The sequence below is a fragment of the Palaemon carinicauda genome, chromosome 1 (assembly GCF_036898095.1).
Source record: "Palaemon carinicauda isolate YSFRI2023 chromosome 1, ASM3689809v2, whole genome shotgun sequence".
NCBI lineage: Eukaryota > Metazoa > Arthropoda > Malacostraca > Decapoda > Palaemonidae > Palaemon > Palaemon carinicauda.
Genome location: NC_090725.1, coordinates 252,727,000 through 252,745,753, shown reverse-complemented (window position 1 = coordinate 252,745,753; position 18,754 = coordinate 252,727,000). Strand labels below are relative to the sequence as shown.

The following is an 18,754-nucleotide window of genomic DNA, read 5'->3' as shown; positions in this document are numbered from 1 at the left end:
GGCACATGAATCCCAGGTAAGTATTAAAATGATAATTTTTAGAAAAATATTATCTTAATGTATCTAAGTATTTTGACAAAAGGTGCATACATCACTGTATTCTTTACAGCTTTACTGACCAAGAGTGTGAGTGAAAGCAGCTTATCTGAAGAAGGAGAAAGTGACATTGAGGAAAGTGATAAAATAGAGGGGGATGCTGAAAATGTGGTGGATCTTGAAACATACACTGTAGTATCAGCAGATTCAAAGAAAATCAGTACAAGTGAAGAGGTAAGTGTTCTACATGTTGGCATGCTTGAATAATAATATATAAAAAAATAATGTTTTTTGATATCTTAATGTCGGTATAAACATATACTACAATAATGTAGCTTGAAAGTTTTTTATTGGTCCAATGAATATTTTGACATATATGATCCAGTTAAACCATTCTGAGATTATCCATGACAATATCTCAAAAAAGGTGCTTCACCTTCTTACCTAGTTTACGCCCTTTAAGCCAGCATGTTTTCTTTGAAGTATGATTATGAGCAGTAGTCATAATCAGCTGTTATGTTTGTGATTTGTATGGATTTTTTTATAATATATGTATAGAAATTTTTTTATATTTTCTTTACAGAATATGACAAATCTGGAAGGGATTTTTATTTTTCCTAACTATACAAACTTGAAGTCCTTTACATAGGAAAAGCTTCAGCATGAGTTGGCATAAATGCTCATAAAATCTTTAACAAGGTGTTAACAACCTCCCAGTAGTTACCAGAGTAGTGGGGTAAGTTCGGTCCACCCTCACATTCACTACAGATACCACTTTTGATATGGGAAGCACACCTACACTAGGATATGTATAAACAATAGGTTTATGGTTATACACACTTGAGACATTGACAACCCAACTCCCCATCCCCAAGAGATACGGAATGCAACGGAATATGTAATCTTACATACAGTACAGTATATATGTAATCTTACATACAGTACAGTATATATGTAATCTTACATACAGTACAGTATATATGTAATCTTACATACAGTACAGTATATATTCAAGCAACTTTCAAAATGGGGCTTACCTACAGTTGATAGGAGCCAGCAAGCAGGACCGTGGATGCTGTACCCCAAGAGAGGGGAAGATGGAAAAAAAAGGCCACTCATTCTTTTACCTTCATTCCAGGCTAATACAGTAACCTCTGCCCTCAACTGACTGCTAATAGTCCTGTAAGGGAGCTAAGGTGGCTAGACCACTTGCTGAGTGACCACCACAGGGCGTAGAGAGAATGTACCTAGGGACCTTCCTATGTGTCATGTCTTGTAGGTAATGGGTGGTGAAGGTTGTTTGACACTTCTGCATACCTGTTTATAACATCTGTGCCTAAAAAAAGTTTGTTTTGAACGCCAGAGACGTGTTGATATCCCTGACGTCATGAAACGGGAGTCGTCTTCACTGGTGACTAGAAGGATTGAGGGCACGGTCAATGATCTGCCCAATCCAGGGGAAACCGTGTTTTTTAGTTGTCCTCCTTTTGACCCTGCCCATGCTGACAAGCAGATGTTTGCTATGTGGATGAGCTCCTCTGGTATTTTCACAGGACATACTGTAGTAACAGTTGATCAGTATCCTCGGTTACCTCCTGTAGACTTGTAATCTGTAAGGGCCAAAACCTTATGTTCACTACAGCCTGATTTTTAGTATTAGCGATAAATTCAGGGACGAAGCTGAGTGTAACCTGTCCCCATCCCCTTGAATGGGCAATGCCATAGGAGAGACCATACAACTTGCTGTCCCTCTTTGCAGAGGCCAAGGCAGGGAGAAAGACTGTGTTAAAGAGTCAAGTCACAGTCTGATACGATTCAACGGTTTATAAGTAGCTTCTTTCAGGGATCACAAGACTTTACCTATGTTCAAAGGAGGGCATTTCACTTTTGACAGAGGGCAAGATAACGAGAAGCTTTGTATGAACATAGATAGTTTTGCTGAAGAGGAAATATTAACTCCTTCCAGTCTGAAGAACTGACTTAAAAGGCTGAGCAACAGCCTTTCACTGCTGACTGAGCAGAGTTTTTCCTCTCAAAGATACAAAATAAAATCAGTAATAAGGGCTATAGTGGCTCAGAGTGGAGAGACACCCTTTCTATAACACCAACTGCAAAAGATCACCCACTTCGCCTGATAGTCTGCGATAGAGGACCCTTGACAAAGGTTTTTTGATGACTGACCAACACTAGCCATATTGCACCGGCTGTTTGGTACCCCAGACAGTGAGGCATTTGGTGACCAAATGCCCCAATTTTAGCACCTTGAGAAATAGATGTCTGTTTGAGGCTTGAGGTGAGGATGGCAGGTTCATCCTTGCCAAGATTCTTAGACATGATATATCATATTATGCTAGCGGTATTTTTAGATTTATTTGATCAGGTCTTTTATATGGACCTCTTTGCTTTTATTGTTTTAAATGGAATTTCCTTTTATTTTGTATTCATAACAAATGATATCAGCACAAATGACTTTAAAAGTCAAGATACCAGAAAACTCTAAATCAATCAGTCAATCAATCCTGAGGTATCCAGAGTGAAGAGATAGTGGATAACCTCCAGGCAAGAAGCCGTAAGGATGCTATTACCTTGTGATAGATCTTCACTTGGTTGACTTAGGTCATGTTAGGTTGGTGGCTCCCTCGGAACTTCCCACTGCATCAGCAGAAGGTCCAGGTACCACTTTGCAAGCTGCCATAAGGGAACTCGTAGACATCTAGGTTGACTCAAAGATGCGAGAATGTATTCTGGGATGCTGTCTGTAGATCCAGTACTGGCGAGCAGTACATTGGCAGTTTCCGATTAAGAGATGTTGCGAACAGGTCTATTAGCAGTGAACCCCACATGTCAGGACTTTGGTCGCTATTCGAAGGTCCAAAGACCACTCGAACCCAACTGACCAAGTCCCCCTTCTCAGATTGTTCACAAAGATGTTCTTTCAGCTGGGAATGAAGTAGGCTGAAAGGGAGATATGTATGTCTTCTGTCCATCGCAGAATCTCGACAGCTCTACCATGAAAAAGTACCTCCTTGTTTGTTTGAGTTTACCACTACAGTTGTGTTGTCGCTCATCAACACTACCAAGTGACCTGAAAGAAGCTGTTGAAAATGTTGAAGAGTTAGAAAGGTTGCCTTCATCTGCAGGAGGTTTATGTGACATTGCCAATCTGAGTCAGACCACAGCCGCGAGGCCATATTGCAGCTGACGCCCGCCACCCTTCTTTTGATGCATCTGGGAAGAGCATCAAATCTGCTGTAGGAAAAAGATCTACCCCTTTTGAGAAGGTTGGAGTCTTGCATCCACCAACTCAAGTTTTAACTCTACTCTGGAATGAATGGTTCTGAAGGATCCCTGTTCTGAGACCACAGGTTCTAAAGCTGCCACTGAAGTGACTAAATGCAAAGACAACCGTTGGGGACTATGCGCTCCAAGGATGTCAGGTGCTCCAACAGGCATTGCCATTGGTGCACTTGTAGTGAGCCTCACAATAGAGAAGGCCAAGCCACTTAAAAAAAAACTTTTGATTCTGCTTTGAAATGGAAATATCTTCCCAAATCGGGTGTTTATTTGCATTCCTAAGTATTCCAGGTCTTGTTTCAGCATCTGGGATGACTTCTCGAAGTTCACCACGACCCCCAGATCATAGCAAAACTTAAGAATCATGTCTCGGTGTAGGAAAAGGGTCTCCACCGAGTTTGCTAGAATTAACTGGTTGTCCAGATATCGGAAGCTGTTTGCATGTGTTCAGGCAAAAATTAGAATGAACACCCTTGTGAACACTTGTGGTGATGACAGGCCAAAGCAAAGCACTTGAAACTGGTATATCTTGTCGTCCAGGTGGAGCTGCAAAGGGAATGCCCCCTCCTAGCATGGATGCTATCTTCATTTAGCAGCTTTTCCTCCCCTCCCTTGAGGCCTTTTGATTTGAAAGGGTTGTCTAAAAGGGTTATTCTTGGCGTTGAACTGTCTAGAAGGGTCCCTGAAAGTCATATGCACTTGTTGCTGAGCAGGAGAAGCTTTTAGAGCTTGTACATGCGTGTGGGAAAAGTTGTTTAGCTAATGAGGATTCACAGATTGCGAATAAGGCGTCTTGTAAATATGCGTCGTGTGCACTCATAAGAGTTGGAGAATTAACCAGAGGTTCATTTGTAGTAGGCTTACGAACATGTGCCTCATGTTCAGTGTTTTGAGGCTGCGAGCGAGTAGTGTTGGATGTGGAGGAAAAGCCGAAGGGTGGCAAACAGTTCTTTCCAACCAACCAGACAAGATCCCTTCAGGAGTAATCGCCTTGGGCATGCGCTCAGCGGTTTCTACTCGAGCAAGGTTCGCTGAGACTAATAAGTCCATGTAGGATCGGCTTTAAACGGGCAGGAAAGCAAGGATTCTCTCACTGAGCAAGCTCAGCATGCGTACTCCCCAAGGAATACCACGCGGGGTTGACACTCACAAGCGGCAACCTGCAGAACCTCCAGTGGAGAAGGAACTTGAGGCTTGGGGCATGAGACTGAGCAGAAGAGAGACTCTTCTATTGGATCAAGAAGGGGAAAGCCTGAGGCCAACCTCGGAAGAAGCAGATGTAAGCTTCTGCTGTGCTCCATGTATCCACACCTCCAGGAAATGTTTCTTAACCAGACAAACAAGCTAGAGAAGTTTAGTTTGCTACTTATTGTAAATTAATTGGCATGAATAATGGAAGCTAGTAGTTTCCATTATTCTGCTCCTTTTTTACTTGTTAATCATTCTTGATTCTGGTACTGGTATTAAAAGAATAGAATGAAATGCAGATTGAAGGGGTTATTATCCTGTTTTCAGTAGATGGCATTTTAGTCCAGTGCTAATTTTCAACACTGAATTTAAACCATTTTTATGGATATTTACTCCCTCTTGGCATTTTCATTGTGATGGATTCTGGTGTTAAAATTTCCAGATTTGATAGGCCGTGGCCCAGTGCCAAAGCTGGGGTAATCAGATGTGTATAGCCATATGCGCTCTTTCTGTCAGCCATGTATTGAAAGAGAGTGGGTGGTTTCCATCATTTTTACCTGGTCGGAGGAGTGCTGCTTCCTTCTTTGTCGTGGGTACTTTCTTTTGTTGTCCAAATGGAGAAGTTGGTATCTATAAAGGACGTCATTTTGCACTTCCATGCAGCCAGGTTGGTGGGTGATGGGTTATGACATGAGCACAAAGCCACAGCTTCCTCCACCTCATGATCAATAGATGAAAGTGTATAATTACCTCTTTATGTCTTTACTTTGAAAGTCATTCACTTGCTGATGAAAACCAACCTTATCTATTATCACCTCTTGATTATGTTGCTGAATCTGTCCTTGGGATAGACCACTCTTATTCATGGAGGGAAGTAAATCTCCTGAGCAGCCCACGGAGCTCTCAACTCTGGAGAGGTACAAATGCACTGTGGATTCTGATGTTTAGAAGGCACCTGACCTTAGCCCAGTATCAACAGAAGCTGATAATAAAAATTTGAAGTGCTCCTTTGTGGTGGTTCTTTCACACATACATGTGTCCAATGAACTGGGTGTGGCAACCATGGCTCCAGTTTTAGGAAGGCCCTTCGTCATTGATCGGTGTTTTGGCATCTCCCAAGGGTCAAGACCCCTGGAGCTGCCTTGGTCGGACCTTACTAGTATGGCCCTGGATCAAGTAGACAATTTTATGGTTTTAATGGATTTGAAGGATGCATACTTCCAGGTGCCCATCAGTCCTATTTGAAGTACCTCTGCTATTTCCTCAACTGAGGTGTACATCAATTCAAGACACTGTCGTTTGGGAACTGCACTCCTCCCCAGGTGTTCCGTCAAGTGTTCTAACTGTTGTTAACTTGGATCCACTCGCACAGGATACATTTCTAGATGTATCTCGACGCTTTGTTGATCCATGCTTCCTCCAAGAAATAGGTGCTACCAAATCAAGATCGCCTGCTCTCTTTTTGTTGTAATTTGAGGATCATGATAAATTTTGAAAAGTTAGGTCTCACACCCAAGAAGAGGGTGAAGTATCTGGGCATCCATGAATCTTTCAATCAGGCAGTTATATCAGCTAGCTCAGAGGTAGAGCAACTTTTTATCTAAGACAGTACTTCCATCTTAACTTTGTCAGTCTTCTCGTCCACCTTTTCTCTTTGGAGATGCTTGTTCCTTACAGGCAACTGCACCAGAGATCCCCTCTGTGGTGTTTTAAGGATCACTGGTCAGCCTCCAGGGATACCCCCAAGCAGTGGCACTGGAGGTACAGGCTAATCTTATTTGGTGACTGGCCAAACTAGACTTCACCAAGGGAGTTCCATTTGACTCCCCACCCCCAAACTTGTAAGTTCTCAGATACTTAGAAGGAGGGTTGTGGCACGTGTGTGATCATCAGAATATTGACATCAGCACATAGTGTGTGAAATGCAAGCAAATGTTTCTAGCTCTACAAGCATTTGAAGAATGTTTGTTGAGGCACTCTGTGATCTTGATAAGCAACAGCACCTCTGTAATAGCTAACGTCAACATACACAAAGGCACAGCTTTTCTACCTCTTTGCAGGTTGACAAAGCAGATGCACATTTGGGCTGTGTAGTTCGCCGTAAAGCTGTCAGCCAGATACATCCAAAGCAAGAGAAATGTACTGGCAGACATTCTTAGTTGTCAGGAGTTGTAGGAAAAAAGTGGTTCCCTAATTCTTCCTTTGTGGGGCTCAACAGTAATGGACCTATTTGCCATGCAGCTAAAAGAAACTCCTGGTGTTCTGTTCCCTTAACTGAAACTCATGGGCAGTGTTCGAAGATACTTTCCAACACCAACGGACTCAACGTGACACCTACACCCTTCTCCTGTTCAACCGGATTTGCCGCCTGACCAACCGATTATTGAATGCTAGGTCTCAGGATGACAACGGTGGTTTTCAGATGGTCATAAACTGAGTGATATCCAAATCTGTAAGCAATTTTTGTTGTAATCCAAAGAGAATTACCCCCATGGAACTCGCTTCTCTGTCAGCCACACCTTCAGAGGTACCACCAATCAGTTAAGTCTGTGCCGAATGAGAATTGGTCACACCAGATTGATGCACAGCTTTTTGATGTGTGGAGAACATTAGCCATTCTGTGAAGATTGCCTGGTGCCATTGACTGTGAAGCATATATTAACCGAGTGTCCAAATTATTTGACTGAGAGATTGCAACATTTTCGTAATTGCAAGGATAGCAGTGGTATTTAAATGCTATCTAAAATTTGGGGACCTGAATGCAATGTGGATTGCTTTATCAAGTTTGTTGTGGAGACTAATTTATTTATTAAGATTTAATCATGATTTAAAATAAGAATTATATAATAATTGTTAACTAAATTTGTTGGCATGAATGACCATTGCTGTTATCATGCCAGATAATATTTAATAATCAATCAATCTTGCACTTTACAGTAGGAGACTATCTAACATTTCCTCTGAGCAACAGAAGTTTTGGAAGGTTCTGCAAAGCCCCTCTGAGCAACAGAATTTTTGCAAGGTTCTGTGCATGAGATGTCTGGGTACCTACAACTGTCCTCTGCAGCTGTGGGCCATTTCCAGCTATTTATGTTATTGAAGGGGTACTGGTCAGAGCATCTCTAGCACAGGTCACGAACTTCATCTATCCTCACCAAGATATGTGCTGCTCAGTAACGGCTGTGAAAGATTGCCACTCAACCTAGAGAATAGTCCTCCAACGTAAGAGTATAGACTTCTCTCCCTTGTAGTTGTATATGGTGATGAGGAGTTTCAATCAGTCTTGCCTTCCACAGGCCCCTGGAGGGGACGTGACCCGTGTTCTCATGTCTCTTACCTTTACTCTACATAAGACTTTGAGAAGGTTGTTAGACAGAGAGCTGACTCTTTAAGAGTCTTTTTGCTAGCCTTAGTGTTGGTGAAGAGAGTAGGCAAGTTGCACGGACTCTCTTATGTGATAATCATGGTTAGGGTTGGAAGGAAGTTTCCTTTAGTGTCTGAATTCATGGTCAAAACCCTGAAACCGTCTGTACTCATCCCCGAGTTTAAGACCCTCTCTATCCTCTTTTTCCATGAAGCATTGTGTGTCCCGTGAGAGCTCTGTAGTGATATCTGAAGAGAATTCAACATCGCAGGCCTGAGTATCAGTGACTTTTCTTAGCACTGACAGTACCAAAAGAGGTGTGTTCAAGAACACGGTCTCTCTCTGGCTTTATGCGACAATAAAAAAGCACAGACCTTCACCATTTAAGGGGTCGGGTTTTCAGCTTGGACAGGAGCTCACAAAGTCATTAGGTATTGGTCCTACTATGGCAGATTAATGCACGGGTAATAGTAAAAGAGTAGATCCAAGGGCTGCAATTGCAGCACTTGAATTTAAATATACTTGTTTAATACAACAATTTTTGAATTTGAAGTTCCTCTTAGTTGGGGGTTAGTTGGAGAATGTTTGTGTGGATGTCTTTTTAATAAGAGAGATTAAATCTTGGAATTTAGTCTTTCCCTGGATAAAAGCCTAGACCATTATGTTAGGGGATATTTGGAAGTTAGGTTTATTTATGCATCAGATTTTGTGATTACAAGTGTCCCACTATCTAGAAAGTGTGGTAGTGAGCTTTGTGACCTACAGGTAACATCAAAATAAACAGAATTTTATCAATACAATTTTTCATTTACACAATATTCCTGTAAGTTGAATTATATTTCTTATTTCTCCCCACTTCATAGTTAAATATGTTTATTGCTGTAGTATGAGATACGAGTTGAAGTGGACCATAGTACGTGGGTTCTTTATCACAAAATTGGGCAACATTCTCATGATGGGCAATTCCCTGTGGGGGAAGAAGGGCATAAGGGGTTGAGTGAGAAATATTTTTAGTGTCAAGATGCTTAAGCTTTGTAGATACTAGTAATATGATCTACCAGTATGTATTATTAAAATAATAAATATTATTATCAAAATTATGTTTTTTTTTCTTTGGCAGGAGGAAAGCCCTGATAAATATAGCAAAGAAAAACGACCTTTACATCGACAAGTAGCTGTATCTGTATCTACTATTAGCACTCCAAGTATAGAAGCATCTCAGAGCCAGTCTATGGAATCTCATGATGATATTGTACTAAGAAGAAGCTCTAATTATCCATCAGGTAGCTATGGTTTTTTCTTATTTTTTGGTAACAGGATTTCTGAAATCATTTAATGGGCTTAAAAATTAAGTAATGCAAGCGACTACTTAAGGATCACCTCCAAACAATAATATTAATAAACAAAACTACTTTACTTAGTGACTAGATATTTTCAGGGTACAGTTTTATTACCATTGGCAACAATATATGAGCATAAGAACTCAATATGTATGTTCGTTGTCCGTCCATCACTCCGTACGTATGTCCCCCGTCACATGTATATTATGGTCTCCATTTTTTTTTAAGACTCCCCTTTTTTGCATGTTAATACTCAAATATCATGTAAACAACATACAAATTAGTTTTTCCAAAAATCACAAACATATCAAGATATAAATCGATAAATAGATTAACCGCCGTGACGTCACGCTAAATTTCCTGTTTTTTTTCTTAAATTGAATTCTCTAGCGATATTATTTATCACTTTATATAAAAAAGCTTAGTTACACAAGAAATGCAAAACATATATATGTTAACATGTTTAGTTATATAAATCATTTTTCGAATTTTAGCAAATATTTGAAGCGAAAATAAGTTAGTTTTGAATAATCGCGCTTCAAAGTTTTCAGTAATGTGCGTGAACTTTTTATTACATGATACTTTGGTTCTTGACGTTATGATTGGCGTAATTTTTGCATGCAACATTCCAAACAGTTATATGTCGATATTAGATTTAATTTGTCATTCAAGTTGAGTGTTGATATCGTCTCTCTCTCTCTCTCTCTCTCTCTCTCTCTCTCTCTCTCTCTCTCTCTCTCTCTCTCTCTCTCTCTCTCTCTCTCTCTCTCTCTCAAGGGGTGGGCAATGGCAACGGTGATTTTTGTTTTCTCTCCCTAACCTGGTAGGTTTAACCTTGCTGCTAATACCAGCTCTGGGCATCCAGACTAGGACCCAACAACCATTAACTCTACTACATTTTCATATTTTTATTTTTCTCTTTCTTAACCTTTATATCCAAACTCTCAACTTTCAATCTCCTGGCTTAAACCAAAGAAAAAGTGAAAAAAATGAAAAAAGGAAGAAAATAAAGAACAGATATTTAGATACAATGGCTATTTATAACTAGCCTATGCACTTACAGACATTAAGGACCTGACAGCTACCTCATGCATCAGAGCTGAGGCTTTGGAACCTCTATAAACAACGCTAGGAACTCGCTCACAGGTTTTGAGAAACTGGGACGGAGAAATTCCAGGGTGACAGGGGACACAAGACTGGATAGTGCTATTAGTGCCGAGCAAAGCACATTCCTAACATATAATTGCTGACCACTCCCTGTGACCAACCCCTAGCGAAATAGGCTCAACTGCTCATGAGGTTGACATAGCTTTTGTGCCTTGTTGGAGTCCTGGCCAACTAAAAACCCCAGTTGCTGCTTCTTGGTAATATTCAGTAGTACCTAAGAGTCTAGTTGTTCCTGGATGTCTGGAAATCCCAGTAATCACTAGCCTTCCACTGTCAATCCTGACGAACAAAACAGACTTCTGCCTTGTGCTGCTCACTTGGGAGCTGCGGCACATTAGGGACATCTCAACTTTGAGGAGACTTAACTGTTGTCTTGGGAGCATTTATGGGAGGTTAAGGACAAAAAAGATAGAAAGTCACCTAGGTTTAAGCAGATGCGGTAGCAGGTGGGTAACTATTAGCCAGCTCCCCTTTTTACTCGTGGTCACACAGCTAATAATTATAGAAGTTATTAGTTGAGATTTACAAACAGACACGCTTTACACGATATAACAGAGAAATTAAAAGTGAGTGAAAAACTGAATTTAAAGCACAAACATGCAAAATGTCAAATAAACAAATGGTGCGTAGACTTCAAAGAAGGGTGTGCTGCTAGCCATATTAGTGTATGGTTGTTCTGTCAGCAAGAACAGGAAATAGAGAAATTAAAAAATGAAAACCCAGAACTAAGAAAACAATTGAAAGAGGTCATGCCAAAGTTCCAACAGTTAGAAATCAGGAACAAATAAGTCATAGATGATGTAGAAAATGGGATAAGTATCCAAGAAATACATAATAAGGCAAAGTCAAGGACAGAACCTAGAGAGGAAATGACAAACAAAAAGATAGTTCATGAAACCCACTAGAGGAAGGTTAGTTAAAGCCAAGAAGACTAAACAACAGCCTAGAAATGTAACTACCACCAAAAACAGATTCTCCTCTCTAGCAGAGAAAGAAGAAGATAAGACGTTGTTAATCGGAGACTCTACGGTGAAGGACCAAGGGGAGCACTTTGGCCTCAAAAAGAAGAGAATGGTCAGGTCTATTCAGGTGCCAATGCACAGAAGATAGAAGAAGTGGTCAGTAAAACTTTAACAGAGAACAGGAAGACCACTATTATTGTGCAGGCAAATGTAAATGACTTATTCCTAAGAAAGGACTCTTTAGTTATGGTAAGCAGATCTTCTAGGAGAAGGACACTCCAAAATCAAACCATAGCCTCTATACCATGGTCTTCCACTGTCTTGGGTTAGAGTACCCTTGCTTGATGGTACACTCGGGCACACTATTCTATCTTATTTCTCTTTTATAGTTTACAGTATATAGATATTTATTTCAATGTTACTGTTCTTAAAATATTTTATTTTTCCTTGCTTCCTTTCCTCACTGAGCTATTTTCCCTGTTGGAGACCTTGGGCTTATAGCAGCCTGCTTTTCCAACTGGGGTTGTAGCTTAGCAAGTAACAGAAGAGATGGAATACACTTTAGTGAAGAAGGCAAGAGAGTATACGGAAACCAACTAAATCTCAGCCTCTACAATTACTTGAACACAGTAGACCAAGAAGAAACGAGACCTTTAGAAAATCCTCTAACAACAATTAGAGGAAATTTGGCAGAAAACTTGGATAATGCATATAAAAGTAAAACTGAAACAATAGTAAATCAGGGAAACTAAGCAAAGTCACAGGAAGAGAAAAAAGATAGAAAATTTCCTAAGAGTGGCACTATTCAATGCGCAGTCAGTTAGAAACGAAATGGAAAACTTCAGGGCAATGATAGCTAGTGAGGAACTAGATGTCATAGGCATTACCGAGATCTGGATTCAAGAAAAAACAAAGGATTTTACCTGAGAATTCTATATCCCAGGTTTCAAGCTATTCAAGAAGGATCGCTTTACCAAAAAAGGTCCTCCACCTTTGTTACTCTATGTTAAAAATCACTTAAACCCCATTGAAGTATACTAGAGTTCTATCTACATCTTGTTATGATTGTCGTTCAACAGTTGTATGGTCAAACGACCAGTTGTTTACATATAATAATTACTACTGTTACTTTGTTTACATGTCTACTGTAATGGTTTTCGCCTCCCGCCTTTTCTTATATGGGGAGTCGTTATTTGTCAGCCGTGAAGGTAACACTTCGTATTATAAATAAATCCATTCAGGAATAAATAGTTGATTCGTTATCATCGATATTTATTTGGCTCCTGAATTAAGTTAACACATGGCGCAAGTGAATATAAAGGAAGATATCTACAAGAAGAAAGAATAACCCTACCACTACAATGCCTATAGTTGCAGAACTTCGTGAGGAAGCCCTTACCCTCACTAAAGAAAATATTGGTGATTTAGATCGTGATGAAATCAAGAATTACCTGGAGGCTCTTGGAGTTCCCTATGACAACAAGGATAATACATCAAGATTATCAAGACTACTTCAAATAACCATCGAAAGGTCCAATTTGATAGGCGACACTGAGGAGGGAATAAAGACTCATATTGAAAAGCACAAGGAAACTACTTTTATTGCGGCAAGTGATCCCATGTTTACTATGTTGCAAATGCTACAACAGCAGATGCAATCACAGGAAGAACGCTTTACACGTGAACAGGAGCGCCGCGAACGAGAATTAGCTGCTATCCTTGAACGAGTCACACCTCGGGCTGATCTCAATGATAACGCAACCACAGGAGTTGAGAGAAGTCGCCGAAGTGAGACAACAAAAATTTCTGTTAGACCCCCAGAGTTACTAGATGATGGTACTACTTTGAAGATTTTCAAGAGATGGGAGGCTACATGGAAAAATTACGCACAGGTGGCGAAGCTAGGGGAGAAAACTCGAGAGGACCAGATCGCGACTTTTTGGACGTTTTGCACACCAGAGTTCCTTCAAAGAATTCGCCATGCAATGGAAATCCCAATGGATACACAATTAAGTTTGAGTGAAATCATAGAGAGGATTAGGGGACACCTTAAATCACAACGGAACATCGCAGTAGACCGTTACAAGCTTGTTCGGAGGAAGCAAGAATCCGGAGAGTCATTTGACGATTTTCTAGTGGATCTTCGGGAGCAAGCAGAGGATGTCAACCTGTCAGACATGAGTGCTGATGAATGGATTGCCACTCTTATATTGTCCGGAGTTCGCGATGAGAGTGTAAGACAGGAACTGTTGGGGAAGAAACCTGCACTTAACCTTCGTGAGACGATCACTTTATGCCGCAACCGTGAGTTGGCAGGGAAAGAAGATCAGAGATTGAGTAGAGGTTATAGTGTTGATATGAATAGATTGCAGACCCGGAAAAGAAGCAAAAGTCAACAGCGAACAAAAAGTCATGCCAACAAATCCTCTATAGATGAATCCGCAAAGTGTCGCAGATGTGGTTTTTCAGCCCACCAACAAGGAAAAAAATGTCCAGCAATGGGAAAGGAGTGTTTTAATTGTGGTCGCTTTGGCCATTATAGTAAGGCCTGTGAAAGTCCAAGGAAGGAAAACGCTACAAAATCGTCTCCTAAAGCCGATAAACGCAAGCATGTCGCCGACATATCTAGTTGTACTGAGAAACGTCCGATGTTGTCAGTTGACATCCATCACCCACTGAAGAGTCATGTCATCAGAAAATGGGTCATCGCCGATACAGGAGCAGAGAGGACTGTCGCTGGTGTGGGAATGATGGAGGATTTGATGCTTGGTGAACAGGACCTCCATTTCTGTGAAGAGTACTTAGAAAGTGTTAATGGCAAAAGACTAAATGTTATTGGAGAGACTGATTTAGTGTTACATGGTAATGGCAACAAATGTGTGGAAAATGTTATTTTTTGTAGTGACGTTAAAAGTGAGGAGATGTATATATCTCTTGATGCCTGCAAGAAGTTGCACATCGTGCATGAAAATTTCCCATTTCCTATGAAAAAAACAGTTCGTATTATCACAGATCTTCGGTGTACTGAAAAAAATAGCCCAGTGGAGGAATTCAGCATAAACTCGAGGAACCAGATCATAGAAGACTACTCAGAAGTGTTCAGCATTGAAGGACGGTTAAAAACTATGAAAACTGCACCGATGAGAATAGAGCTTAAGGAAAATGCAAAACCTTTTGCAATTTATGCCTCCCAACCAGTGAGCTACCCATTGCGGGATGCAGTGAAGAAGGAGCTGGAGAACATGATTAATCAGGATGTCATAGAACGAGTTGGAGATAGACCAACGGAATGGTGCCATCCAATCGTTGTAATCCCGAAACCAGATGGTGGGATCAGAATGACGGTTGATCTCACAAAGCTCAATTCGCAAGTAAATAGGACGGTACACAATGCCAAAACGCCACAGGATGCTATAAATGAAGTGATTCATGGTGCTAAATACTTCACAGTATGTGATGCTGTCAAGGGTTACTGGCAATTAGAGTTGCATAAAGATTCAAGAGATCTTACTACTTTCCTAACACCATGGGGAAGATTTCGGTACAAGAGAGCGCCTATGGGATTCATCAGCACAGGTGACAGTTACAATTTCAGAGGAGACTTGGCAATTGATGGTTTGGAAAGAACCCATAAAGTGGTGGACGACGTGCTGATTGCAAGTAGGACGTATAAGGAACACATACAATATGTACGGGCATTCCTAAACAGGTGCATCGAACATGGCATTTCATTGAATGAGAAAAAATTCAAATTTGCTCAACCACAAGTGCAGTTTGCTGGGTATGTTTTGTCCAAAAACGGGACAGAAGCAGATCCAAAGAAAGTGAATGCTATTGCAGATTTTGCAACGCCGACAAATATCACCGAACTACGAAGTTTTATGGGATTGGTAAATCAGTTAGGATCCTTTAGCCCGCACATTAGTGCAGCGAGCACGCCGCTGAGGGAACTTTTGAAAACCAGGAATCAGTTTCAATGGTTGCCAGCACATACTGAAGCCTTTAATGAAGTGAAACAACTTCTCGTAAAAACACCAGTTCTTGCACAATTTGATCCACTTCGGGAAACTCGTGTGGAAACTGATGCAAGCAGACTAAATGGATTTGGCTTCATCGTGCTTCAACGACATGAAGATGGATGGAAACTCATCAGTTGTGGAAGCAGGTTCCTGACAGATGTTGAAACCAGGTACTCCATGATAGAACTAGAGGCTCTATCTATCAGATATGCATTGAAGAAAAGTAGGTTATATTTGTCTGGACTACCACAGTTTACGGTGATTACTGACCATCGTCCTCTCTTGTCAATATTCAACAAATACTCTTTGACCCAGGTTGAAAATGTTAAATTGCAGAATTTGAAGGCAGAACTCCAAAGTCAATATCAATTCACTGTCGAATGGAGAAGAGGTAAGGAACATGCTATCGCAGATTGCCTTAACCGAGCACCCGTGGAGGATCCAGATGAAGGTGAAGACTATCTCCGTGGACGTACATTGATGGCTATTCGGATCGCATCAATAGGAAGTGAGAATTCAATGGATGGGAAAGGATGCACTGACCTCATCATTGAAAAGTTACGTGAAGCCGCAAGAGGAGATCCAGAATACATGGAATTAGTAACTGCTGTCAGGAATGACAATGTAGGACATGAAGATGTACCTGCATGTGTGAAACAATATAAAGCCATACGGCACCAATTAGCTATTGACGAAGACCTTGTGATATATGGGCAGCGCATTGTAATTCCGAAAGGACAGAGACGAGAAGTTCTTAATCTACTGCATACTGCTCATCAAGGAATTACAAGAACGAAGCAGCGTGCCCGTATGTGTGTACTGGCCTGGTATCACAAATGACATAAATCAGCTAGTAGAGAAATGTGAAACATGCCAATGCCATCTACCCAGCTTGGGAAAGGAACCACTACAATCAGACCCATTACCATCTCGACCGTTCGAATGTGTATCTGCAGACCTATTTTACTGTAATGGCAGACATTTCTTGATTTATGCTGATCGCCTGAGTGGATATCCGATGGTCCATGAATGGAAAGATGATCCATCAGCAGGATCTATTGTGGGGGCAATGATAAAAATGATGGCAATAACGGGAAACCCCCAACGGATCCGAACAGATGGTGGACCGCAATTCCGAGCCGCAGAATTTCAGAAGTTTCTGGAGAGGAAGGGCATCGAGTGGGGCCCAAGCTCACCCCATTTCCCAAGCAGTAATGGGCATGCCGAAGCCTTTGTTAAGAAAGTCAAGACCTTACTAAAAAAGATAAATAAAACAACGGTGGATGAAGCATTTCAAGAAGCAATGTTGGAACTAAGAAACACTCCAAGAGCAGATGGACGGTCGCCAAACCAAATAGTATTTGGACATCCTCTCAGATCTACTGTTCCCATTCATCACAGTGCTTTTCAGAAAGAAAGTGCGGAAGAAATTGAAGAAGCAGAAAGGAAAAGAAAAGAAAGAGAAATGAAGACTGCAACGTGGTACAACGCATCTGCCAAAAAGCTGAAAGAGTTCTTGCCTGGGGTAGAAGTTCGAATCCAAGACCCAGTATCCAAGAAATGGGATAAGAGGGGAAAAATAGTCAAAGCTGGTTTACGGAATAGAAGCTATCATGTCCAGTTATCAAATGGAAAGTTGCTATGGAGAAACCGTAGATTACTTCGAGAATACGGAGGAGATGTTGATGAAGATCCACAGATGAAGTTTGAAAGTACCGAGGGAGAAATAAGGGAACCGAGACGAAGTGGAAGATTAAGACAAAAAACTGTCAGATTTGCAATGTAATTAAATATATTTTTGTAAAAGGAATAGTATAAACTTTGTATTGTAACATTTGATAGAGATAAGTCTTAAGTTGTAATGTACATTTATTTTCATTATTTATGATGGAACTCTAAAGGTAAATATTTTCTGATCCAATATAAAAAAAAAAAAAAAAAAGGAAGTTGAAGTATACTAGAGTTCTATCTACATCTTGTTATGATTGTCGTTCAACAGTTGTATGGTCAAACGACCAGTTGTTTACATATAATAATTACTACTGTTACTTTGTTTACATGTCTACTGTAATGGTTTTCGCCTCCCGCCTTTTCTTATATGGGGAGTCGTTATTTGTCAGCCGTGAAGGTAACACTTCGTATTATAAATAAATCCATTCAGGAATAAATAGTTGATTCGTTATCATCGATATTTATTTGGCTCCTGAATTAAGTTAACACACCCATAGAAATTAAATGAGAAACTGAATGTGAAGTGACAGGTGCAAACATCAACGCCATAGGAAAGAACTTGTCCGTACTAGTAATATACAGACCACCACATCAAACACAAGAACAGGACGAAGAGCTGTATAAACTACTTGGACAAGAAGTTACAATAAACTAGCTGTCCTAATGGGAGACTTCAATGCAGCATTAAACTGGGACACTATGAATTCTACATCAAACGAGGGACATAGACTACTAGAATTTGTTAACAATAAATTCCTTCATCAGTGGGTCGATAAACTAACCAAGGGAAACAACATACTAGGTATTGTGCCAACAACAGAAGAAAATTTATTATCTAGTGTTTCAGTAGACGAAAATATTGGCAAAAGTTACCACAGAATAGTTAGGTTTCCGGTAAATATTTTTCATCTAAAATAAAGGAGTATTATAAACAATCTAGACGTAGTAACTGGATAAAACTGAAGGAATACACCAAGAATTTAGAATACGGCAAAACAGGGAACATCGATACACAATGGAACTCCTTTGTTGAAATATATAAAGAAAAAGAGAGCTAAATGTATACCAAAAGTAACTCAAACCTAAGTGTTTCAACAGAGAAATAGCTAATGCAATAAGAAGAACAGATAAACTAGTTAAAAAGGCCAAGATCAATGAAGAGAAAAGAGTGGCTTTCGCTAGTAAAGAAAACCCAAAAGAATTTTTTTTCATATAAAAACAGTAGAAAACCAATCAAAAACAACATTAGCCCATTAAGAGACTTGGAGGGCAATCTTATAACAAATGATTTGGAAAAAGCTGAAGGGATGAATGCATATTTCAAAACTGTATTCACTAAAGAAGAATCAGTGACCCTCCCCGAACCAGATATCAAATATGAAGGGCCACAACAATTAAATAAAATCCCTTTTACAATGGATGATGTCAAAAAGAAAATAAAAGGACCCAGTAAGTGTAAGGCACCAAGTCCAGATGATATTCATCCAAGAGAGATTATAGAACTAAAAGAAGAGATAACCCCACACTTACAAACTGTTCCGAAAGACAGCCAGCGAAAGAAAGGTTCCACAAGGATGAATACTAGGCAACGTTTCTCCCATCTACAAGAAAGGGCCAAAAAAACCTGACAACAGACCAGTGTCTAACTTCACT

The 18,754-nt window shown here is 40.3% G+C and overlaps 1 protein-coding gene across 4 annotated transcripts in view; it reads left to right on the top strand.

Moving 5' to 3' along the window:
- Positions 1-18,754, top strand: part of bchs (WD repeat and FYVE domain containing 3 bchs) — a 748,678-nt gene that overhangs the window by 665,540 nt on the left and 64,384 nt on the right. For all 4 annotated transcript variants that reach the window (XM_068389148.1, XM_068389155.1, XM_068389143.1 and 1 more), the window contains 2 exons: positions 110-270; positions 9,003-9,165. In XM_068389148.1, coding sequence (XP_068245249.1) covers positions 110-270; positions 9,003-9,165 — 324 coding nt within the window. The remainder of the gene's footprint in view (positions 1-109; positions 271-9,002; positions 9,166-18,754) is intronic.